Consider the following 27,090-nt stretch of genomic DNA (forward strand, 5'->3'; position numbering starts at 1 on the left):
CCCCATGTAGCGGTTGTAGTCTAAGACGGCTGGCGGCACTGGAAACTCGAGCTCTTGAAGTTTTCCTCCAGCCTTTTCCATTTTTTTGATGGTGTCTCCTGAAAAGGCAGTGTGTAGGGTAGAACACAAATTCACCTCCCTTATGTTCATCCATTTGACAAAAAGGAGAGGGCCCTCTCTGATCCATCTAATAGACCCTCGTGGCGATTTTTTTGTCAGGGCATTCTCGGTTGTTTTCGGGATACCGATTCTCGTGCTTCTGAATGTCCCGCATGCTCCAAAGCCGAGCTCGTAAAGGTGACTGAACAGCGCTGGGCTGGTGTAAAAGTTGTCACCGTAAATCTGGTACCCAGATCCGAGGTAGGCTTTTTTGATGAGAGACATGACGGCATCAAAGGACATCCCCTTTCCAGAAGGCTCAGAGGCCTTCCCAGTGTAAATCTGGAAGTCAATGGTGTAGCCTGTGTTGTCAGACAGCACAAAAAGTTTTATCCCCCACTTTGTCGGCTTGCGTTTCATATATTGCTTCAGGCGAATTTTTGCTTTTGTGGCTACCATGCGTTCATCAACAGAGAGGTGTTGCTGGGGTTGGTACACAGCTTTGCAGGCGACCTGCACACTGTTGTACAGGGGCCGCAGTCTGTGAAGACAGTCATATTCAGGGGTGCCTTTCTTGCTGTCATTGACAGCATCAGCCACAGGGTCACTCATGTGAATGTTGGCAGTGATGTTTATGAACCGATCTCTGGGCATTACTTTGGGGGGGTACAAAACCTGAAATATTGTGGTGGTTTTCCAGAAATCTTTGAGTTGTGGCCGTTTCAGAATCCCCATGTACAGTGTGAGCCCAATATACTGATACATTTCCCCTTCTTTGATGTCAGTCCATTTACATTTTTTCCCGGCAGCCAAATGTCTTGCTGCATTTTTGTTGGTGTTTACACACAGAATTTTGATGGTAGTCTGGTCGAAGTACATTTTGAATAGCTCTGATGGAGATGGATTACTTTTGCTATATGAAAGTGGTGGCTGCACACCTGGCTTTCTTTTTGGGAAGAAATGGAGTGGAGGACGTGGCATATGGTCAGGCTCCTTTTCCGTTTTCCATCTGCCGTTATAACTTGAGTGCGTCTCTGACCTGGAGCGCTTTTTTTTACTTAACTTAAACCGACTCTTCCGACTTCTTTTTCTCCCTTTTCCTCCCGCCACGACAGAACGTACAATAGCATCTTTATCGTCCTTTTGCTCTACATCATCCTTCTCCTCTTTCACCTTGACCTTCTTCTCCTCCACATAATCACCTTCACTGCACACACAGAAGTTACAGATGAGTTAGATTTTTTTTTCAGTCTGAAATTAATAACATAAAAAAAAAAATCACACGTTTCCTGTGTTTTTCTCTCACTCACAAAAATAATTTTATATAGGGCCAAGTAGGGCCACAGCCCAAATGGGCCCCACATGGGTTTGTCCATTTAGGGCCCAGGTGGGCTGTGGTCCTACATGGGCAAACCCTTGTGGGGCCACCATGGAACTCGCGGACAAACCCATATGGTACCCATATATCAGCCCTCCTTTCCTCCACATGAGGTCCGCCTAGGCATGCTGGCAGGGTATATATGTACTTACTCCTCATGGAGTGGATCGATGCCTTCAAGAAAATCCGCTTCATCTCCACTGTCGGCAAAATCCGGATCAGAAGAATCCGTGGAAACTTCATTGTCATCATGATCTGCTGCGGTGAGCCCCAGAGCTTCGCAGAAAGAAGAAAGCTTCTTGTCCCTGCGTGGTTTCATAACTGTGTCTGCATTAAGTGTATGTGATGTTTGGTGGGTGTTGGTCGAGAGCGAGTTTGCTAAAAGTGAGCGAAAATAAAAAAAAATCCACGCCGCCGGAAATGAAGTCACTGATTGCTGTGTACGGAGACCCCCTAAATATCTTTTTTTTTTTTTTTTTCTTTTGCATTACCTCGCAAAACTTTTGCGTTCTCTCGCAGCATCCTTATTGCAATATTTTCTGGTCTATTTTGTCTACAAAAAGGCCAATTTAAAATTTAAATGTATGTACATTTAAAGAGCCTCCGTGTTCAACTCTTTGGTGCAAAAAACTGATTGAAAATCGATTTATTCTCAGCATGTTTGTGTCTGTTTGAGTAAAGTTGGGATGGAACTGCGCATAAAAATTAAACCATTCAGACTACCAACACAAAGAGACACAATCAAAACTGTCAGATGACTTATTACCCCGCGATAATAACTCAGATATAGTCCAAATAGTTTGGATGTATCTTTTATTTATTTCCTTCTTACGGAAAGTTTACCAAGTTTATATCATAGGTTTGTGGTGCATTTCCATTCTAAAGAAAATATATAAAACTTCAGATATTTCCCAACGACTTTCATGAAAAAACTTCACAAAAGCCTTATATCAAAGCAGAAAGTACAATGGACACCGTAAGAAAGGCTTACAGCATTAAATTATGCCTCATTAACCAATCAGTACATCGTGGCGAGAGAACGCAAAGCCTATTGCGACGTAACGCAAAAGAAAAATAAAATCCCTCGTGTTCCTTAGGGGGCTCCGTAGGATCCAATCCAGGAAGTGCTGTAAACAATCTACCTGATCCATATGTACCTGATCTATAGGGATTTACCCCGCGCCTGGGTTTCTCTGACGTGTTTGCGTTCGCCTTTTTACTATAAACCCGTGAAAGCAAACAGCGTTAAGTAAGTGTAACTCTTAAGGTTTAATGCAAAAAAACAATTATTGCTCTACTTTATGTGGTTTGAAAATAGGTATCAAATAGGAGCAAAAATGTAAAGAAATAAGAGCTGCATTCTGTAGATTAAGACCCAAATGCAATTTATCTGCACATATTTGACAGTTGAAATATAAATGTAATAGACAAGCACAGCACTGTGAAGAAGTGTTTACCTTCCTACAGATTAGGGAGAACAGCTTTTTTTTGGTCAAACTTAAACATTTCATATCATAAAACAAAATGAACTACTGGATAAATATAATCCGAGTAAATACAAAAGCAGTTTTCAAATAATTATTTCATTAGTTAAGGAAAGAAAGCACCAACCTAGACCTCCTTGGGTAAAAATAATAATAAAAAAAACCCATTGGTACAAACTTTTTTTTTTTTTATCACAGCTTTGCACATTTATTGAGTATTACTTAAATGCTTAAATAAATAAAATGCATAAGTGTATGTGTGCAGTCTGTAATGGAAAGTAAATATTAGGTATTTACTTTATTTGATCATGTTCTGTGTTTCAGCATATCAGCTTTCAACATTAAAGTCAGTGGGCGGGGCTAACGCTGCTCTACAGAAGGTGATTGGTCTGCAATTAAAGTCCATTTAAAGCTTCATGGTGGACTAGTAATTATAGCCTATATACTATTTTCATACGTACTGATATTGATTTGTATTTGTTAGACTTCTAAGTATTTAAATTGTAATATTCTTAATTGTATTTGTTGAACTTTCTAAAAAAAAAAAAAGGTATCCTTTATATAAATGACTGAAAAAATATTTTTGTTTTAGATTGAGGCACTTTTAGCTCCAGAGAAAGTTCCCTTTAGCTGCTTCCTGAAATTAGTCGAGCGTCCCTGCTCTCTTTTATCCGGGTTCCTGTTTGCTGGTGCAACATAAAGAGAAGCAGGAGGAGGAGGAGGAGGAGAGGGCGCCCGAACCGAGCTGTGCGCCTACGCTCGGTTTGGGAATTTGGGAAGGCGTGGAGATCGCCGTCTGGGGGAGGGACTTTTTCACATGTGGAAAGGGGAATAAATGTCTCTCTCAGCTGTCTCCTCCAGAGCTCGGGGACTGTCTGGGACTGCCTTAAGACACCTGCGTCCTCAAACCTTAAAGTTAAGTGCGCGCGTAAAATACCCGGGTAGCCAAAAGCTAAAGTCGCGTAAACTTTACTGTTTCGTTAAGTTTTATTAATGTCAGGCAGCGGCAGCAAGTCAGCGACCACCGGTCCTAAGGATCAGAAGAGGACCGCTGCTGAGAGGACCAGGGACCCCATTAGGAGGCTCGGTAAGAACAATTGAAATCTCAGTGTTGTCATAAAGCCGTGTGCGTGAGACGAAACGGAAGCGCGCCTCGGCTGGCACTGCCTTAACGTAAACATTGTGTTGACTACCCGAAACTGATTTTGCGCATCGACTGAAACAGAATCTCTTCTACTAACATATGACGTTTTATTTAACATAAAACCCGTGTTTACCTCCTGACCTCTGGTTTAAATATCAATCATCTGGATCTGCGCCTTTTTTCCCCCGCTTGTATTCACATGAATTCACCTGCAGTCCTACAGCTACGTGGTTGTTCTGCTTTGAGGAAAACAGCGCAGCAGCTTCTCTGTGTCAGAGTTTGCTGCTGATCACCAGATAATCTCTGGTCACTGACGCATCTAATATATCTGCTTGCGGTGAAGGATGTGAATCAGACTTTTCTACATTCTCATCACAGTCCCTCTTGCTAACAGCTACACCTTATCCCGAAATAGATTCCTGCTGAGCAGCCGAACGGTGACTGGAAAGGTGGACCAGACTTTAGGCTCACTGTACGTTTTGACCTAATTATCCTGGCTGAACTATACCCTGAAGTTCCTGGGATTCATTAGCAACTTGGAATATCAGTTAAATGTAAATTTATTTTACAATTCAAAATGTAAAGCTAATATATTCTTTTATATTCTCATTACACATGTATTCCAGTTCCTTATTTTTGTTCATTTTTTATGAATGTGTAAATTCTGTTTCTTGGAAATTGAACATTACCTAAGATAAATGAACATGGATATTTTTTAAATTGAGAAATCTTATGGCCTACACAATGGGAACACTCCAGACTTGACATTTTGTCCAGCAGACTGTTGATGAAACTGGCCACAAGGAGGGTGAGTCACACAAAGGTTGTTGAAGAAGTTGGCTGTTCATGGAGTGCTATTTCAAAGCATATGAATGGAAAGTGTAGTGGAAGGAAGAAATGGGACACACAGCAAAACCCTTTTAAGAGTTTGAGAAAGATTTATAAGCCATGAACTTTTGGTTACAAATGTGCACAAAACTTTACCTTCATTCCCCTAATGTTGAGAAAAAACATTATTTTCTAATTGCACTGTTTCCATTAAGTAAGAAACACAATTAAAATAAGTTTGTTCACATTATGAGTCATTAAAAACATGCAGTGTCAACCACTTCCCGTCGACATCTTTGTGGTTTCCACCATTAGTAACATCTGGTTGCTGATCATGTGACTCGGTAAATTACCCTTCAAAAATATAAATCCTCAGAATGGAAATTACCAAGCTCATTTGAATATATCATAATTGATTAGTTGCTTGTTCCAAAAGACTTTGTTCTCATAAGTCCAGCGTTATCTTAGAAATTGTCATGAAACAGCCTCTGAGAGCCAGGAGGCAGGTTTTAGCGCTGTCAATCACCCTCCGTGTGCTGCTGCTCACCTCTCCTGCCTCTCATTTATGCTAATTCTAGTAAGCCTGGCCACAAATGATGGTGGACAAACAGTTTTCCTGTAAGGGTAAGTTGTTTCTCTGCCATTAGCACGTTCAGCAGCGCTAAGACCCTCCTCCTGGCTCTGATTGGTTGGTTTTGGTCGGGAGCTGTGCATTTCTTCAGAGGGCTTATGGAGAAGGAGGCGGAGGAGATCAAACTTTTCACAGATTATCTATCTCATATTATAATGTCAGAACAAAGTGACAGTTTTAACAAATATATAAAAAAAAATTTTTTTTATATAAAAGTTTCAGCTTTGAAGCCATTTACTGTATATTACAATAGCGACAGGAATAAACCCGGATGAGTTGTTTTTCAGTTGCAGATCTAAATGAATGTATTAGCAGTATTTTAAATTTCTTTGATCCAGCAAAATTTCTGCTGCACCAAAGATTTGTTAAATCCAGCAATCAAAGCTTCTGACTTGAGACTCTGACTCTTCCCCGACACTCGCTGAAGCACGACTGATGTCTCAGCCGTGTAACTGTATCCCTCCGCTGAAAAATCTAATATGCAACTGCCAACGCTATATTTGAATCTCCTGCTAATATAATTTCTACTGAAGGAGGTGAGATCACCCGCCTCCCGCCCACCAGACTCCTTCCCAGCCACCACATGTCCCTCTAAATCAGTCCAGTGGCCTTCAGTCCACCACTCCTGTTTTTTTTTTTTTTAATCCCTATTCTCATCAGAACTAATGTCACCTAAAAAGCTTTGTCATCCTCCGATGAGCTGAGGTCAAAGGTCTTCTGGAAGTGTCACAAGACTGCTCCAACTTTCCTCTGGAATGCAGGAAAAAACAAAGTCTTGCTAAGTATTTTTGATCTGGTTTCTAGTGCAAGTACACTTGAAATAAGACAAAGCTAGTGTATTGTCAGCAAGAAATAGGAGCTTGTTTTAAATAAACAATTCCTTAATATTGATGAAAACGTAGCAGTTGCACTTGCAGATTATTTTACTTATAACTAGTACATTTTCATCAATATTAAGGAGTTATTTATTTTAAACAAGCTCCTATACCTTGCTGAAAAGTTTCTTTTAAGTTACTTTTGTTTTACTTCAACTGTATTAAGATATTTGCTCTATGCTAGGTCAAAAGTGCTAAGTAAGATTTTGTGCTTTTGCAGATCTAATAGTTCAGAATGATCACATGCGGACCAATATATATCTATATATTGGAAATCTGGGGATTTTCAAGTGGAAAACAATGTGTCTGGACCTTAAACTTGGGTCCAAATGTAACCCAACTTTGATTTGTGAATAGTTAAACGTTGAGGTATGCTTGTTATAAACAAACAAATGATAACAGGGTTTTTGGGTTTTATATCTCTTCATACATACGTACATATTTTTGACAATCGAAACATTAAGTAGAACTTGACTTCAATACAGAAAGAACATTTCAGTCAGTCAAGCTTGATGACAGTAGAAATGTTCTGTTTTGTGGAATATAATCTTGATTTCCACAAGAGTTTTTTTACTATATCTTAGTGGAAGTCATTCTAAATGAGTCACTTATTAATTTGTAGATAAATTATCAAATCCAAGCTGCACAGCTCCAGATGCTGCAATGCTTCACAATTCTTCTGATAAAACTTTTCTTTTTTTTTTTTTTGTTGAAGCTCATAAATATAATTGTGAGTCACAAAGTAGAGTTTATAAATGTGGCACCACTACAGCTTTCTGATTGTTGACACGTGTGCTCAACTACGGAAGACGACAGGGCCACAGAAAAAAAAAAACAGAATTCTGCCTTTAATTTCAGAATTAACATCAAAATTATGAGAAAAAGACAGAATTTTGACTTTTTTTCTCAGAATTCAAAGATTAAAGTCAGAATTTTGACTTTTTTTTCCTCCGAATTCTAAGATCAAAGTCAGAATTTTGACTTTTTTTCCTCAGAATTCTAAGATCAAAGTCAGAATTTTGACTTTTTTTCTCAGAATTCTAAGATCAAAGTCAGAATTTTGACTTTTTTTCTCAGAATTCTAAGATTGAAGTCAGAAATTTGTTTTTCCGTAACCCTAATCCTCTTTCAGAGCTCAACACCAACTGCTGCAGATTTTTGTAAATCCTTTCATATTTTTTAAAAATGTCTCGGTATCACATCTGTAAACAGCATGTTGGATTATTTTCTATAAATCTTGCCGGAAAGCAGTGCTAATGCTTTCATAATATTTTAGAGCGCTTCATGACAGAAACCACAGACTTAATCGACACAAGAATGCTGTAAATTTCTCCACGCCAAGTCCAACTTTTTGTTACTGATTTATTAGTTGCTTGTGCGCTATAATCCATTTCTGAACGTATTTTACTTATTTACAAGCACATAGACAAGCTCTGATTTCTTGACGCAAACAAAGCGGAACGATTAACTCAAAATTGCTCGTTTTCATCCAACTCTGCAGGGATTTCTTGATCAGTTGTCCAGCAAACATCGGCTGCTTTCGTCTGATCCTTATAAGATAAAACTGAGAAACCTTTAATTGGGACAGCAGCTGCTTCAGAACCCCCTAAACCGTTTGTGCCATATGTAGTGCAGAATCTGTGCTAGCTGGCTCTCGTGACAGTTGTTATGTTGAGAGAAACATGAACCCTTTTTCACAAGGAGCTGCTGGGAAGCAATCTTGGGAGAGAACTTTTGCAGATGTCATCTCACCAGTTAATATACAGTTTGTTTTGTTTTTAAAGACTTCTGAATCACCAGAGAGTCTTACGACTTTTTTAAACGGGGTTTAAAAAAAGGGTTTAGTTTTTCAGAATCAGAACCATGATGTTAGTTACAGTTAAAAATATATAAAGATTCCCGTTAATTGCGGCCGTGTATTTTTTGGCAGGTCACTATGAGTTAGAAACGCTGCATAACGTCTAAAAAAGCCTACATTCAACACACCTCCACAAGTATCATCACCGCTGGTAAAAGGTCTTAAAAGAAATGGTTGTTATGGAGACGTGGCGACTCCAAGATGCCACATATTGCTGCAGTTTTCCTTCAGTTACACTTTATTTATAAACATCCCTCATCATTTCTCTCTCTGTATGAAGTCAGATGAACTTGGATTGTTTTGATTTTTTCTTTTTTTTTTGTAGCTGTTGCTCTCTGACTGTCGATGCGGATTTGATGTTGTGTTTCAGCCATTTCCTGACTTTTAAAGATCAGAGCGGATCTGTTAATAGAAACTCAGCTGTTGTCGGGTTGAGACCTGACATGCAGTTAGACTCGTACTGAAGAAGAATGAATGCTGAAACTGAAACAAAAGGTGTTGCGACACTATGCAAACAGGTTATTCCACCTGTTTTTATTTGTCTGTACACTATATTACGTCGTTGGCAGAAGAAGTTTGAAATGACTGTGTAATAATTTGATGCTGTTTTGTCAGCTTGGTGTGGTCGCTGGCCGGATTGTGGGAATGCATCACATGGCAGTAACAGCTTGAAAAAACAGGCTTGTTATGGATGGAGCTCTGGTAGGGGGGTTTCTTTGTCTCCGCGCTCGATGGGGTGAGGGAGGGGACGCTCTGTGTGCTTTAGCTTGCAGGGCCCCAACCCTGTTATCCTCCTGGCACTGACAGCGTGAAGGCTGGGATTTAAAAGCAGAGGAGAAAGGAGCCGTGCAGCTTGTGAGTGTGGAAGCCTAGAAGGAACAAAACCCAGAAGAAAAATTTGTGTGGAAGTTGTTTGGACTGAGAAAGTTCTGTCTCTGGTCAACCCTGGAAAATCACTGAGGCATGGATCCATTAAAGAGACAAATCACATTTTTTTAAAGCAGGGTTCTGTGAAGAGGTTATGTGTAGTGAGCATCTTACCTTTGAGTAACCAAGACTAAAGCATGGCCTTCTCAATTATTTATGATTAACAATTATGATAACAGGGTTTGGGCCATTAACAAAACATACAAATATAGTAAAAAAAAAAATAAATCTGTTTTGTAATTTTACACACATTGCATAGTCAAGAAATAAAGTGAGCTAAAATATTCTGACATCCTGGTCCACAAACTGACCTTTTCAGGCTTCATAATCAGGGTTCAGTGAGAAATTGGTGGAAGGTTAATGACTTCAGGAAAATGAATAACATTTGAGTTGCTCCCAAATTTAATTTAATTTAATTAAAAATTCCTTTAAGACTCATTAATGCGGTAAAAGTCTCGGAATGTCCTGTAGAATCCATAAAACCATCCCCACAACTATCTACACATCTCACTTATAAAGGCCAACATTATAACGAGGCCAAAGTACAGGACAAGATGGGCCTGCAGGAACTAATTCAGCTCAAAAATACTTTATTTATCCCAAAGGAAAGTTAAACGGCATAATTCATCCAAGTAGAAGGAGATGATTAAGATGTGAGCAGAAAGGATTTCTGGTAGCAGTCAGTTTTGCAACAAATGTGAAGAGGCCTCTGACTGAAGACTTGCTGTATGACCGTCTCTTGACAGCAACAAGTCCTGCCAATCCACCTCATTTGCTTTTGCTGCAAAACCAAATATTAGCTACAGCTCAGTTCAGATGAAAAGAAAAAAACATTTTCTGGAGTATCTTTATAATTAAAAAATATCTGATACTCTGCTATAATGTATTTTAACCTGATCTATGAACACATTTGTGCAAAATATCCTTCTGTTAGCAACAAAATGTGGTAGTTTGCTGAGAAAAAGAAGAGTTATGGCATGATAATGCTAACCAGCTTGGATGTTACTGTAACCAAGTTTGGATTTGATGGGCAAAAATAAATATAAACTTTTCTTTTAAGTTTTTTCGGAAAATACCTTATGTGGAAGCAACTAGCTAATAAAACTCCAAACTGAAAAGCGGCAACAACTGCCATCAAGATTTTGTGATGGCTGGAAGTAAATCTTTTCCAGCTTTGTGGGAATTTGTCCACACGTCTCTGCAGAAGGTCAAACCACTGCCTCTCAAATTGATTTAACTCTGCCATTGACATGGTCGCTATAGAAGTGAACATTTTATAAGTATTGGAGATATCATCGTTATGTTTATTTTAATTTTACTTATTTATTTTGTTTTCAGCGGTGGTTCTCAGTATGTGTGGGACTTTCCCGATTGGGTTGTATTCAGAGCTTCATGTTCAGTAAATAGAGCGCACCTGTTGTGTGTAATTTAATCTCAGCTTTTCTGTGAATGCCTCAAAGGTTTGTTAGAGAAAATTAGAGACCAAAAAAAAACACACACAGCGGACAGGTCGAGGACGAAGAATTGATTTTATTTATAAAACAGTTCACAACGTCAAAGTGCTACATAAGTGAATAAAAGCAATCTGGAGGCATAACAGATAAAATCTCACCTGTAAAAAGGTAATAAAAGCACAGAGGATCTAAAGGTTAACATGTCTCTTAAAAAGCAAGGTTTTTATTCCCCTTTCCAGGGACTTTGGGCTGTTTGTAAAAGGAGGATGTTCCATAGGCGTGGAGCAGCAGAGCAGAAAACACAGACCCCCAGGATGCAGGTCAGAGTCCTTGGGGGGTGGAGACCCTGGATGTTTGAACAGGGGATTGAATGTGCTGCGGCGTGGGGCGCGCTCTGACAAACACGGATAAGACACAGAGTTTAAAGAAAAGCCGGGTTCTTAGTGATGTCCACAAGTAGTCATGTGAGGCATCAAATCTGTTGCAGTTGTAATGTTGCAGCTCTGTTAAACATTTGAAGATGGTTTATCTTGAAAATGAAAGTCCACCTGCTGCCTTGAAAATGCCATTAAAGTCCACAAGAAAATAGTTTTGTTTTTAAGTCAGAAATGAAAGTTCATGAACAAGTTTGTAGGCATTGTTTGAGTTTTAACTTATTGGTGCAATTTAAAGCAAATAATTATTTCACAATGAGCAAGAAAAAACTGGCCTCACCTAGTTAAAATTACTTCTTATTTTACTTTAGAATAATTTAACTTCTTGTTTCAAATTGCATGAATTACATTTCTGATCTGATAATGAATTTTATTAAACATGACAATAACTTCTGCTCATGGTGTGAACAGGCCAAGCTGCATTAAAATAAACATTTGCCTTAAAGTCAGATCAATCTAATGCACTTTCATCTCAGGATACAAAAACAAGCCGCTAAGCATTCTGGGAAATGGTTCCAACTCCTGTCTTTTTCCTGTTTCTTTAGCACATGTTGGTGAAAAATGTATATTTCAGGTATTTTGAACTGTTGTTTTGGAAACTGTGAGTTAGTGAATGGGCTGCACAGTGGTGCAGTTGGTAGAGCTGTTGCCTTGCAGCAAGAAGGTTCTGGGTTCGATTCCCAGCCCCAGTCTTTCTGCATAGAGTTTGCAAATCCTCCCTGTGCATGGTGGGCTTTCTCTGGGTACTCCAGTTTCCTCCCACAGTCCAAAAACATGACTTTTTGGACTTCAAATTGCCCCTAGGTGTAAGTGTGTGTGTGTGTGTGCATGGTTGTGTGTCTCTGTGTTGCCCTGCGACAGACTGGCGACCTGTTCAGGGTGACCCCGCCTCTCGCCCGGAACGTTAGCCGGAGATGGGCACCAGCAACCCTCCCGACCCCACTAAGGGAAAAGGGTGTTAGAAAATGAATGGATGGAGTTAGTGAATGATAAACGAAATCAGAATTTGTTCTTTTCATCTCATCTGGCTCTTGCTGTTGTCATACAAACAGGTGCTTTATGGAGCTCACAGCTCTGCAATAATGCACAGTAATTAGCTGGAGTTTCCTGGTTTTGTATTAAACAGGCTTTGCACCTGAATGTCTGAAATGTTAAATATTTACATTCTTTGCCTTCGTCTAATTAAAGACACAGCTCATCTAGAAAGCTGCAGAAGGTTTGAAAAAGCGCATTGAAGCAATTCACTGTCAAAAATTGTCAATAAAAAACTAAAGCTTGTACATTGGAGTTTGTATTCAACTTTAAATCCACTGCATTGACATAGACACTGAAACTTGTGTGTATCTTTGAACCTTTGGAATGAGGCTTGGGAAACATTTGTATAAATTCTTGTTTTGACCTCAGTCTGACTTTTGGAAACTTTGGACCGGACTTGTTACTAAGTTTTAATAGATTTACACATTATCAGTAGAAAAGTGTATCAAAATAAGGGAAATGTTTCATGGAAGTTTACTTTCATGAAGCATGACGTTCACCTTTCAGACTCGTTCCCCAGTAAACACTGATCTACAGGCTCCACACAGTTTGTGTATAAAACACGAGCTGAGGTTTGCAGTGTAAGCAGGAAAGTGGTGATTACAGTTTTATGCTGAAGTATCTGTTGAATCAGAGTAAATAGAGCAAATGTTCTGCTCATAACCTTACAGAAATTATTTATTTTTACCAAAAAAAAAGACATGTTTGAATACTATTTGTCATTTTTCTACTGTCTGCAGGGATTTTGGACAATGAGGACATCCGTGTGATGATGCAGGGCTGCAGCATGGTAAAGGTTCGCTCTCTGAGGTGGCAGAAGAACCGCAGCCTGCAGCTGCTGGAGGACGGACTCACCGTGTGGTGTGAGACCAAAAGCTCCCGCAAAGGCAAATCCCAGCAGACATGTGAGTCTCACCGGAAGCGATAATCAAGTTAGAAATTGGATAGATGACCTAACAGGAAGTGGAGGAAAATGGACTCTTAAGATTTAGCATGTCCAGGAACAAATATAGTCCCTGGGAATGAGAAGAAAGGAAACTGACACATTATCAAAACCACTATGAGTAGCTGCGTTTTTATTACGAATGTGCGCAAATCTTTGTCTATATTCTGCTAATGTCAAAAAATATACAAGTGACAAGTCGATAAAGGTAGTGACGGACGTAAACAGTTAGATGAGATCTGAGATAACCTTTATTCGAAATTTGCGTGTTTGCATTAAGGAAATTTATTTTCATAATTTCAATTTGTGTAATTTTATAGTTAATGGAAATACAGCTGCTGCCTCATGCAGCACTCTTCAAACATCAACTTGCAAGACTTCAGTAAAATCAAAACAGGTGATTTACACTAGTGCCTTTTTCCAGCAAGGAAGCAAAGGGTTAAATAATTCATGAATGAGGCGAAAGATTTTCAACACAGCAGAAACTGAAAGACAACTGGGAATCTGTGCAGAAACTTCATCTGTCAGTCAAATCTGTCTTTTCAGCTCACAAACTCAAGAGGTTAGACTTGATTCACAACCAGTTTTAGTGCGTTCTTAGTATTCTCCTTACTAGAACATGAATTCATAGACAAATGTAATTGCTTAGTCATTTTCTTTTTGAAGAAATTTGGTAATTAAGCTGATAGAGTGAGTTGTGTTGTGACGTGCGGAGAGTTTGACCTGGAATTAAATTTAGGATTGCAGAGTAGTGACACGTTAAAACTTGTGCAGGTGAATCACAGCTTTTCTCTGAATAAACTGAAGTCACGATTCTCTGAACTCCCTCTACAGCAGGCGCACCAATTTATTTGCTTTATTTAAAAAACAAACATCGACTGTCGATCTGTAAAAGGAAAATATCACCTGAACAGAAACTGAGTGCGTTAAAATATGTTGTAGTGCTGAGACTGTGAAGAATTTTTATGTTTATTTATTGTTTATTTGATGGGGACACTCACAGGAAACACAGATAATCTGGAGTACCTAGAGGGCCGTTAACAATTATTTTAAAGGAAAATTTAAGATTATTTTCACAATAAAATGATCAAAAAGAGAATGAAAGAAATTAAAAACATATAAGACAAGTGAAACATACAAACTCGAAGCATACAAAAAAGGAAATGTTAGAAAAACATTCAAATTTCTTATTGTTTTTCCATATGTCACTTTTCTAATTTCTGAAAACCTGGTAATGCTTGGTAAATACATTTGTTTTCACATTGTTTTATATAGAAATCACATGCTTTTTCTTTGGTTTGCCACATCACATGTTGTTTTTCAACCTCCTGACTGAATATAAAAATTGACATATTTAATTTCTTTTCTACTTAAATGCTATTTTCTCTTATTTTCACAAGTACCACAAACTTTACAATAAAGCATCTACATAATTTAATCTTCATGCTTGTCCAACTGTAGTAAATTTGGACATAATGCTGATCTATTTCAGTCCAGATGCATTGACTTATAATCATTTACTTGTCACCATTGCATCACATGAGGAAAATATGAATGGAGCGCTTTATATGACTTTATAAATCTGAATTGTTTGCTAATGTCTGACCTGGTTAATGAGTAAAACATGTTTCCTAAAGGCCTGAACAACAAATGTATGTATACATTTGTTGTTCAGTTTGTGTAATGTGTGAGCATTACACAAACTGAACTTATATCAAACATTTTTTTTTTACATTTGATCCACCCAAAGTACCACATTTTCCATTTCATGAAGATTTACTGCTCAGTTCCCTGCTGACGTAAATGGAAACAATGTCTCAAACATTTTTTTTTTTATTGCCCGACCTTTGTGTCTTTTGCTGCTGCTGCTGCGTTTATGTGGATGCTGAACCTCTGAGAGGCCTGCAGGGCGGAGAAGAAGTGGGCAGACTCAGGTTGAACTCGTGGTGAAGGCCTTCTTGATTGTGTTGCAGCTAAAAATAGAAGCATTCAGATTGCCACACTCCCTCCAGCGATGACAACAACGCTACATGAGACCCGACTAACCACTTCAGCTGATTAACGCTGATAATGACTCCCTATGGCGACTCCTGGAGATCAAATCTGGCTTTGCTTTGCTTCTGGATTGTTTTTTGTACTTTTCATTTTTGACTGATACCTGCAGGTATGGACTGTTGTGTCTAACGATCCAGCTTCCAGGCCACTTCCTGAATGTTCTCCTGCTGGTCTCCAAACACAAAAACATGCAGGTCACTTCTGCCACGTATCTGGGATAACCACAAGAAAAAAATGTGGAGGAATTTCGACGAAGTGGAGAGAGAGAGAGGCTTTTATGGCTTTTAGTGAGAGAATGAGGCGATTGTGAGCGCAGACTCTGCTTGTTGCACAACAGACTGTGGGCTTCTTGGTGCAGAAACACAGCAGCCTCTGAACTGAATGACATGCTTGTGTTTAACTGAGCAAAACTCGGTTGTGTGAACTGGTGTGTCTCTGCCAGTTTAACCCCCCACCCCCTCTACTCGTCTGTGCAGCGAAGCTCCAATTGCTTTCATTTTTCATTTCTCAGTAGGATACAGACCTAGACTTTGACTAGGCCGTTCTAAAACACAAAACCATTCAAAGCAGTTCTGGCTCTAATTTTTGGTAGAGTTGGAACTAGCAATTATTTTTGTAACTGATTATTCTGACAATTAATCGATTAATCAAATCAAATAATCGCCATATTTCGCAGATTTTTTATTTAACCACTTAAGCCTTTTTTTAATACAATATTAGGCATGCTTTAAAAGATGCAAATAAGCTAATTAATTATGTTTTAAAAAAATAAAACAAATATTTTATTGCCTGAAATTGAAAAGCTCGGCTCTTTCTGCTTGACTTAACAACATTGCAGCGAAGGACTAATCTCTTGATTATTTTTTGGATTAATTAATTAATAATTGGATATCAAAAGGTGTTCAAAATGAGATTGTTGGGCAGAATTTGAGCCAGTGGCAGTTTTCAAATATTTAGAGCATATTTCCACATATTTACCCTAGAGGCAAAATGTATTTTTTATAGTTTAGGTTTAATTAGTATTGAGTATTAACGATTATTTAATTAGTTGACTATTAGTTCAATAACTGATTCATTACAACTTATCCGATTAATTGTATCAACTCTAACGTTTAGTGTTGTTTAGTTTAGTTTGTAATTATTATCAAGTTGTAATCGTAGTTTGGGATATTCTCCGAACAAAGCCATACGTTTTTTAGCTGACTCTCATAGGAGCTCTTTACTTATACATTAAAATTAAAACATACACAAAAAGACATTTAGTCAACAGTGAATGTGAGGAAATCGTTTTATGCCTTCAGTTCAAAAAGTTTTACACACTATTAATATGTGTGTTTGCTGCTCTGCTGTATTAAAATTTACTTTTTGCGTTCAGAGGTCTACAGCTTTTGGGGAGCTGCCTTCTAGAAGTAGCTGAATTATTAAGCTTTAAAATGACATTTGCAGATTAGGATCAGTGTTTGAAGAGTCCACCAGGTACTAATTTACCTACTTTTTATAATGCAAAGGCTGTAAACATCCATAAGTGTGTTGTCGGATTGCTAGAGGCTCTTAAAGGTCTCAAAGACGACCGACTAATCAACCGGCCCCTTCCTCTCCTCGCTGAAATCTCATTAAGAGCTTGTGGACTCTTCTTAAACGTGAGATTTACACCTCTTAGAAAATCCCCTGCTGCTTCAGCAAAAGTTAATTGTGATCAAGAAACTAATAGAGTCCAGCGATGAAAGGCTTTGTGGCGGTAATAAGTTTTGCTGGACGTTATATCGTCCCAGAAGTTACTGTGATAAACGATAGTATTGTTGTTTTGAGACCATTTTCAAGTAATATACTGGTAATGGCGAAATAATGCAAGAACACTTTCAGTTTAAATGAACATTTAACACTGGATCTGGAAGACATTTTACATATCCAAGATAAGCAAAACGGAAACGATGAATAAAATGAATCATGAAGTCTGTCCTTCAAAAAAAAAAAGGATAATTGAGAAAAAGGAACAAAAATGAAGACTTTCATTACCCAGTTTTTGGTTGAAAGAGAGAGAGAAAAGAGAAAAACTATAAATAATGAGAATAATTCATAGTTGATTAGATGATTTATTGTGACAAGCCTGGAGATAAAAGGCTCTGTTGTTCAGTTTTTTAATAAAAACCAGCCCAAATGGCTACCGAGGATTTTAACAAGATGCCCAGTTGGCTGAACAGCTGCACAGTGGTTTCAGTGTTCTCAATTTGTTACATTTAAAGCACAAAAACTACAAACTAAAGGCTTAGACCAGAGGGTGCTTACTTATACTTATCTACCAACCCTGCTTTTTATCTACTACCTAGTTTATTTACTTTGGATCAACATTATTAGCTTTCTCTTCTTTTGCTCTTTCCTTTGGTTTGTTATTTTGTTTGTATTTCCTTTTAATTCCTGTAAAGGACTTTGTATTGCCTTGTTGCTGAAAATGTGGGATATAAATAAAATTACCTTTACCTTTAACTTAGCATTTGACTTAGATTTCACAACATGCACCTTTACAATCTGTTTGCTTTACTGGGATTTACAACCCGACCTTTAGCTGCTCCATGTGTGCTGTTGCAATCCTCTGCTTGAGAACGAGCCAAAAACTCTGCCTCTGCTTCCCCTCCAGTTGCAGTGATGGAGGTGGACTGTGTGCGCGAAGGCTGCCAGTCGGACGCCCTGCGGCGGCTGTCCGAGACGGTGCAGGAGGACCAGTGCTTCACGGTGATCTTCAAGGGATCCAGAAAGAGCCTGGACCTGAAGTGCCCCACCGCTGAGGAGGCCCAGCGCTGGGTGCGAGGCCTCCGCTTCCTGAAGGACCGCGTCGCCAGCATGACGCAGAAGGAAAAGCTGGACCAATATCCTGCCAGAATACATGTGCAAAAGTAAACCCATTGTAACCAAAGCGATGTTGCTATGGCAACTAGCTGCGGTGTCACATGCACTGAGGTGAGAAGTAATGATTATGTTTCAAAAGCCCCTTCTAAATATAGTCCAACTATTGATGTTAATTACAATCATCCAGGTTAGACTGAGTCTCAGTATCTGATGATATGATACTGCGGTTATTTAAAAAGCCTTTAAATAACCTTGTCTTTAATTTCAGTAACACAAACTCACTGAAATCCAATCTTTAACTGAGGGCAGTTATTTTGTGGAGAAAACAAAAACATTACTCCTCAAGACTGATTGTCCTGGAGCTTTTAAATACAAATATGCACCTGATTCAGTGCGTCATGATCTCAAAATGGCTGCCTCCTCAATTTCTGCTAAGCTAAAACTACACAAAATACAGTTCTGGAAAAAATGAAGAGACCATTGCACTGAACCCCATTGAAAACCTCCTGGTTATTCCACCTAATATTGATTTCTGAACTCTTCCTGAGTAAAAAACATTAGTATTGTTGTTTATAAATGAATATGAACTTGTTTTCTTTGCATTATTTGCATCTTTTTTGTTGTTTTGAAAATTTCTAAATTTCTGTGAATGAAATGTTTGCTTGGAATTTCAGAAAGATGTTATCAGTAGTTCATAGAATAAAAGAACAATGTTCATTTCACTCAAACATAAACCTATAAAATCAGAGGAACTGATCATCTTAAGTGGTCTTTTAAGTTTTTCCAGAGCTGTACTTTGATATATCTATATATATTTTGCATCAAAGATAAAAACACCTTTGTCTATCACTCTTCAAATTCACTAAATGAAAGCTGTGTTATTCACACCATACATTTTTACAGACAACAGGATTATATCTATAAAAGTACTAAAATTATGCTTCTATGGCTTTAGCGTAATAGAAACAAATTAGGATCCAAAATAACCTGCTTTGAGATTATTATTTTAAATTATATCTCCTGCTTATAGTCTTGGGGCTGCACAGTGGCGCAGTTGGTAGAGCTGTTGCCTTGCAGCAAGAAGGTTCTGGGTTCAATTCCCAGCCCCAGTCTTTCTGCATGGAGTTTGCATGTTCTCCCTGTGCATGTGTGGGTTTTCTCCAGTTTCCTCCCACAGTCCAAAAACATGACTGTCAGGTTAATTGGTCTGTCTAAATTGCCCCTAGGTGTGAGTGTGTATGTGCATGGTTGTCCTGTGTGTCTCTGTGTTGCCCTGCGACAGACTGGCGACCTGTCCAGGGTGACCCCGCCCCCCACCTGGAACGTCAGCTGGAGATGGGCACCAGCAACCCTCCCGACCCCACTGAGGGACAAGGGTGTCAAGAACATGGATGGCTTACAGTCTTATTTTACTATTAAAAACTTTTAGCTTAGTTTCTAAAGTTAGAATTTTGTTGTGCTTTTCAATGCCATACAGACTTTATGTTTCAACGTCTTTTGGTTCCCTTAACTCTCTACAATTGGATTCATGGTTACCTGAAGCATGCAGATGAAAACCAGGACGGTAAGATGACCTACGACGAGGTCAAACGGTTGCTGCAGATGATCAACATCGACCTGAACGAGCAACACACACGCTGTTTGTTCAAGGTGAGAGAGAGAGACATGATGTTTGTTTGGTCTCAAACTCTGAGAGTTCATCTGTCTGATTAGCATGTTTTCATTTTCCTATGATGACGTGAATTTAAGTCTGTGTTCAATTTCTAGTCAAGTCAAGTTTGTTTGTGCAGCAAATTTCAACAACAAGGCAGTTCAAAGTGCTTTTAACTATAAAAACTTAATGTGGTCTCCAATTACGGAGCAGCAATAAACATTACATTTTGTCAAACACCATTATCAAAGTCATCAACCAAATACACATTAAATATATTGATCCTTGTTCCAGTTAGTATGACTCAAAAGCAGCTGTAAGCAGGTGGATTTTAGTTGTGTTTTGGCTGTTTTGCAGTTTTATCGAAGTTTGTTCCAGATTTGTAGAGCATAAAACCTGAATGCTGCTTCTTCGTGTTTGGTTCTGGGGATGCAGAGTAAACTTAACCTACATGACCAGAGTGGTCTGGAGAGTTGATACAACACCAGCAGGTCTTTAGCGTATTTTGGGGCTGAGCCATCCAGTGATTTATAAACTCTCTCAAGTATTTTAAAGTACATTTTTTTGAGCTACAGGCAGCCAATGTAAGAACTTTAGAACTGGGGTGATGTGCTTTATTTTCCTGATTTTAATAAGCAGCATTCTGAATCTGATTGATTTTTTTTTTTTTAGGCAGACCTGTGAAGTAATCAATGTGACTAAAGGCAAACATATGACTGAGTTTCTCTACAGCTTGCTGGAAGTTTAGTCCTTTAATCCTGGAAATGTTCTTCAAATGATAGAAGGCTGACTTTGTAACTGTCTTTATGTGACTCTGAAAGTGCATGTCTGAGTCCATCACAACACCCAGATTTCGGACCTGATCACTGGTTTCTAGCAGTAATAGCATACTGGCTCTAGATCATTCCTCTTTAGGTCCAAAGATAATACCTTCAGGAAGTGAAGTTATTGCTGTTGCATAAGAAGAGTTTATTTTATGGTAGACCTTCATAGTAACCAGGCAGTGAGTCAGCTAAGCTCCCCTTTGCGAGTTTATCTGCTCTTTGAGTTGCTCTTTTTTTATTTAAGTGGAATTACCTCCTGCTGTGTCAGCGCTTTGTTGCAGCAATCTCTCGTTTTCATGCTCTCTTGTCACACAGCCTAGATTTTGAAACTCTTTCATAACAAAAACCATATTGTCCCTGGTGTATTTTCTTTGCTGTGTGCCCCAGCGCTGTGACAAATCCCGCGACGGCCGCCTGGATCACAACGAGATTGAAGAGTTCTGCAAGGAGCTCATGCGGCGACCCGAGCTGGAGAAAGTGTTCAGACACTACTCCAGCAACGGCTCTGTGCTCTCCATCGCGGAGCTGCGCGACTTCCTGGGAGACCAGCGAGAGGACGCCTCGCTGAATCACGCTCAAAATCTCATTCTCACCTACGAGTTCAACGACTTGGGTAGGCATCTAAAACCAGCTCAGTCCAGATCTTGATCATTTTGAAGTAAATGTTTAAATGATGTTTAAATCTATGGGCGTGTTGCGTCCTTACATAAATGACAACTTATTTTGTACATTTTTAATTAAGAAACTCAGTTCAATATTCCTCTGGACTGGACTTCATTCAGCTTTTATACATATTCTCATATCTTATTTTTGTGTGAGTCTATTTGCTGCTGTTGCACAGGAATTTCCGAATTGTGGGACTACAAAGGATATTTCTATTTTATTCTATTCATGTGCATATAGTTTAGCTATAACCCAAGAACACATTGCAACAATCATATAAACATGACGATCACCATTTACTGCAGCTCAGAAGAAGATGGTGATGACGCAGAACGGTTTCACCATGTACATGCTGTCTATGGAAAATGACGTGTTTAACCCCGACCACGCCCAGATCTACCAGGACATGACCCGCCCCCTGACCCACTACTTCATCTCCTCGTCCCACAACACCTACCTCACCAAGGACCAGGTCACCAGCGCCAGCAGCACCGAGCCTTACATCCGGTGTGTTGACATGAAATAAAACCTAACTGAGGAGTTTACACGCCGGTGTAACACGCCGTCTTTCTCTCCTTCAGGGCTCTGAATCAGGGATGCCGATGTGTGGAGCTGGACTGCTGGGATGGAGATAAAGGTGAGCCTGCCATTTACCACGGCCACACCTTTACCTCCAAGGTTCCCTTTAAGGAGGTCATTGAAGCCATCAACCAGTACGCCTTTAAGGTATGACTCAACGCCTATACCTGTTCTTCCTTACTGTTAGTAAACCTGTCTATGACAGGCCTATGACATTTACTGTAATCATCCATTTATTTCAATACAAAAATATACTTCCTGGATCCCAAAGGGAAAGTAAATGTTGTTGTGACTAGTATTACTAATCGTTTAATTATGATTAATCACAACTATTAAAGGGAACAAATTATTCAAAATTCACATTTTGCACCTTTTTATTCTTTTAGTTGGGTCTCCACTGCTTTTAAAAACAGCCATAAACCATAAACTTATTTATTTTTTGTTTCAAAAACGTCTAGAATGTAACTGCCTCTCGCCTAGCAACCCCAGTGAGGCCCAGCCGGTTACCTAGCAACCCCAGCAAAGCCCAGCAGGTCACCTAGCAACCCAAGCTGAGCTCCAAGGCATTTGGGCAGCTAGTTGAACAAGTGTTTTGTTACTTACCATCCAGAAACCAGCAGCTTATTTAGATTTAAAGTGACTAAAGGCCCTCAAATATTTTTTTCTGAAAGGAGCTCAAAATAGGCAGAACTTAGTAGACTAAAATCTTATCTAAGAATGATTTTGTTAAGAAAAAAAGTAATGAACATGTTTTTTATAACCCATAGACCAATCCTAACTTGTTCAAGCAAGTTTAATAGGTCACATTTAACTTTGTAAGCTTGAAATGAAATATGCACATATTCAAAAAGATATTTAAGGAAATGCTTTATTGTTTCAAACCTAACAGGTTTTCACATGACCGCTTAAAAGAAGTCATTTGGTTTAAAACGTTTTAAAACCAGCACATCTGTGCTCACACATATTTTCACTCTCTGCACTGTTGACCGCAGAACAAGACCGTGTAACATTGCCCCTCACAGTGAAGGGTTGCTAGGTGAAGGGTTGCTAGGTGAAGGGTTGCTAGGTGAAGTTTAGCACTTGTTAATCTAAGAAGTGTTACATTTCTTAGATTATTAACGTTGACAGCCCTATTTTAATGCCTAAATGTTTCTGTTTTGTCCCCGTAGGCGTCCCCGTATCCCCTGATCCTGTCCTTGGAGAACCACTGTTCAGTGGAGCAGCAGGCTGTCATGGCCAAACACCTTCGCACCATTCTGGGCAAGAAACTGCTCACCAAGCCTTTCAGTGACCTGCCGCTCAATGAGCTGCCTTCCCCTGAAGTACACACTCCCACACACACACACACTCCCCCCCCCCCACACACACAGCTGGGTTTTCACTTATAGTCTGCAGGCTGTCTGGTTTTCTAAAGAAATCATTTGTACTACTTGCTTTTCCTCCAGGAGCTCAGGGGGCGCATCCTTGTGAAGGGGAAGAGACACACTCCTCACCTTGGTCAGCTGGGAAAGAACGGGAGCTTCGCTAGCTTCTCCTCGAGCTGTGAGGACGATCAAGGAAGCATAAACAAGAACACACCCAAGAGTGACTCTGCAAAGGTCAGTTCGGATTGCTCCGACTTTTCACCATTAAAAGCAAATGTTTAACCTAATGGACCAGTTTACCTTTCCGTTTCCAGGTCTGTTCCAAGCTTAGCTCCGAGCTGTCGGAGCTGGTGGTCTACTGCAAGAGCGTCTCCTTCCGTGGGTTTGAAACTGCATCTAAGCTACAAGCAGATGAAATGTCGTCTTTTTCTGAAAACGAGGCGCTCAAGCTCATCAAAGACTCCGGTATAAGCAGGGGAAATGGCACAAAGCATTTCTGGTTTCAAGCATTTTGTGCAGCTTGGGCAGCTGAATGTGCAATCATCCTCTTGTGCTTCACTGTGTGCTGCTTTCTGTCTTTTCACGTTTAGGGAAGCTTTTTGTACGACACAACGTCAGGCAGCTGAGCCGGATCTACCCCTCGGGCCAGCGCCTCCAATCATCCAACTTTGATCCTCAGGAAATGTGGAACTGCGGCTGCCACATGGGTGGGTGATCGATACTAGAAGCAGGGGTGCTAATGAGATCAGCAGTTTTTGACTTTATGAAAATACTCTTTTGTTTTTGCTCATTGCTGATTGATTGTTTCGCGTCCGTCAGTGGCTCTAAACTTCCAGACGCCCGGGGAGCAGATGGACCTCAACCAGGGACGCTTCCTCCCCAACGGTCGCTGTGGATATATTCTGAAGCCCAGCTTTATGTGCAGCCCGACATCCAACTTTAACCCCGAGAACACGGGCGGAGGCCCCGGCCACACCCCCACCCAGCTGACCATAAAAGTGAGCCGTGGACGCTATTAAAGCCACTAAAAGCAGAACTTTTTCTTATTTTTCATTCATTCCCTGTCTAATTTTCTATATTGCTTTGTTTGTTTCCTTAGATCATATCTGCTCAACAACTACCCAAAATAAACACAGAGAAAGCCACGTCCATTGTGGACCCACAGGTGGTGGTAGAAATCCATGGAGTGGCCATAGATAGAGCGAAGAATAAAACGCCCCGCATTGACAACAACGGTAATAAGTACTCCAAATGTCCTGTTACTGGTATCAGGATTGATTGTTTATATAGCGCTTAACAACAACCAACTAAGACAACCAAAGCACTTCAATGCAAAAACACAAAATCTTACCAAATTTTTTTTTTTTTTATAGTTTCTTGTCAAATATATTAGTACACTTGAAATAAGACAAAACTAACGTATAAGTAACTTTTCAGAAAGATATAAGAGCTTGTTTTTAAGTCAGTAATTTATCTGCTGCATAAAATAAAATAAAAACACTCACAAATGTTTGTTTCATTTAGCATAAAAATACTTTGATCTCAATAATTTTCAAGACTTTTGAGAAAATATTCTGCAAACCGACAAAACAAAGAAACTATGTGGAAGGTTTGCATCCTGTCACATCTGGCAAACGCCATACAGGTTGTCAAACATGACGGTGGTAGTGTGATGCTGTGGGGCTGCTTTGCTACTTACAAACTAGAAATTCTGCTCTCCATCAGAAAACCTTCAAATAGAAAGTCTGGCCATCAGCTTTTGAAATAGGAAAACTTTTGGTTATGCGACAAGGTAATAAGCCGAAACACTATAAATGACAAAAACAAAATAAAGATTTTGCACTTGCCTAGTTAAAGTGCTATATGAAATCTAATTGGGACACATTTGTGGCTTAAAAAATATTTCACTGTAGTGACAATAAAACAATTCTGCAAAGAACATTGAATCAAAATGTATCCACAGTGGAGCAAGAGACTTCTGGACTTCTGGCAGATTTTACCGCCAACGGTGACGCAACATGATATAGCAGTTTCCTGCATAAAGACCTTATAAGAGTTTTTGCCTCAATTAATGAATCACAATTTGAAAACTGCTTTTGTATTGACTATGTCTGACCGTTTAAGTGTAATAAAGCAGCAAAAATGGAGAATACTTTGTCGTTGCACTTTAGGTGTTTTTCTTGTCCATTGGAATGGCTTGAAAGGTACACAGAAGGATGCATTTACAGCTCTCTTGCGCCCTCTATAGGTTTCAACCCAAGATGGGACTGCACTCTGAGCTTCCAGCTGCAGGTCCCTGAGCTGGCTCTAGTGCGATTTGTTGTGGAAGATCATGACCATGCAGCCAAAAATGACTTTGTGGGGCAGTTCACGTTGCCCTTCACGAGCCTCCGTACAGGTATTTGTCTTATCTCAGTAGTGTCACTTTTTTTTTTTTTGCTTTGTTTATTTTATAACATGTTTGAAACACTTTTTCCACTCAGGATATCGACATGTTCACCTACTGAAGGCAGACGGCTCCAGCTTGTCCCCAGCCTCACTCTTCATCCATGTAAAAGTGAGCAACCTAGGAGTTCCTGTCAAGAGTGTGGCGGAGCGTATGGCCATGGCGAAAGGAAAAAAGTGAAATGTGCCTGAACCAGATGAAAAGATACATTTTTAGATATGAAAAGCGCTTCAGAGGAAGAAGCATTTTAATCCAAGGGGACTGCTGCTGTTACTGCCAAGCCCCTCTTGTCAACAAGACCTCAAGTGGCCCATTTCTGCTCTTCTGCTGCAAAATACCGGAAAGAAAAGCTGAAGAGGCAAGACGGCTCTCAGATGCACTGTGAAAACAAGAAGAGTGAGGCTCATAAAACACCCTTAACAGGCCTTAATGTTTTAATGCCAACTCTTAGAGATGTCTGCATAGATGAGATTTGTTTTTACTGACTTTTGTAATGTAGGTTTGAGAAAAAGTTTTAGCATTTTTTTAATGTTCTATTTTCAAAGGATGAGATGAGATTAACAAAAACAGAGCACTTTATCATTGGATGCTATTTTGCTACAAAAAAGAAGGTAGCCATACAACTATGCATTATGTTTTTTTAACTGAAACACTGCTAATTAAGATGTACTAACCTTTGAAGTAATTGTATTTTTTCACGATGTCTTAGAGTTTGTGCTATCAATCTTACTTAAAAAAATTATTTTAGTATGTAGATAATATTTATTTGAACTTAATTTGTAGCTATGGTGTATTAGCCTGAGTGTCATTTCAAGCTTATTGAAAAAAGTGTTAACTAAACCAGTGTTGAATGTGCATGTAGAGTTAATATATTCACTTAAGTGATAAACTTGTTAATGAATTGATTTTTGCCTGTTTTTATTCTTATTTGAAGCTAGCAACAACAAATATTTGCACCTTGTAACAACAAGGTTTTTTGTATATTTTAACATGTATGATGAGTGAAGGCATATTGCAGTGTTTTAGGGATTTATTCTTTATAAAGCATTGATAACATCATTGTCTGAGACTTGTCTTATTAACTTTTTGTTTGCTTCGCTTTTTGTTTTTTAAATGCCTGCAAGAGTGTGGATGTTTCAATAACTTAACGCTTATATCAGCTCACCTTTGACCTGAATGCCATTGTAACTTAGGACTTTAATTTATTTAGACCACTCTTTTCCAGGGTGAATGACCGCACAACACAACTGAAATCATCTTTTTAATAGCCAACGGAGCCTGTGTGAAAATTATACATACATATGCTCAAATACAGACAACTCTTCACCTTAATATCTAATATTAGCACCAGAGTTTCTCAAGTGGGCTCTACATTTTCACAGGATCTCAAAATGCTGTACAGAAATCCTGCAGACTTACGTGTCCAGGAGGCAAGAACTGCTCCAAGCAACCGCAGGATAGAGCTCATCAACTTGTGTCTGACTGAATCTGGCATCCATATGGAAGAAGTTAATTTGTTCTGTCTTACCTCAGGATAGCAGAGGTGAGAGTCACAACAAAGGTGGCCCTGGGCA

At 39.3% G+C, this 27,090-nt stretch overlaps 1 protein-coding gene across 1 annotated transcript; it reads left to right on the forward strand.

The window, feature by feature from the left end:
- The first annotated feature begins 3,179 nt into the window (after positions 1–3,179).
- plcd3a (phospholipase C, delta 3a) lies at positions 3,180–26,572 on the forward strand. Its single transcript, XM_081610216.1, has 15 exons — positions 3,180–4,048; positions 12,888–13,052; positions 17,781–18,008; positions 19,509–19,639; positions 20,852–21,077; positions 21,433–21,634; positions 21,709–21,853; positions 22,876–23,028; positions 23,152–23,304; positions 23,385–23,535; positions 23,661–23,777; positions 23,890–24,068; positions 24,170–24,305; positions 25,319–25,468; positions 25,554–26,572. The coding sequence occupies exons 1-15, from the start codon at positions 3,955–3,957 to the stop codon at positions 25,694–25,696; spliced, it is 2,373 nt and encodes a 790-aa protein (XP_081466342.1). The 5' UTR covers positions 3,180–3,954; the 3' UTR covers positions 25,697–26,572.
- The last annotated feature ends 518 nt before the right edge of the window (positions 26,573–27,090 follow it).

The sequence above is a fragment of the Poecilia reticulata genome, chromosome 8 (assembly GCF_904066995.2).
Source record: "Poecilia reticulata chromosome 8, P_reticulata-male-v2, whole genome shotgun sequence".
Lineage (NCBI taxonomy): Eukaryota > Metazoa > Chordata > Actinopteri > Cyprinodontiformes > Poeciliidae > Poecilia > Poecilia reticulata.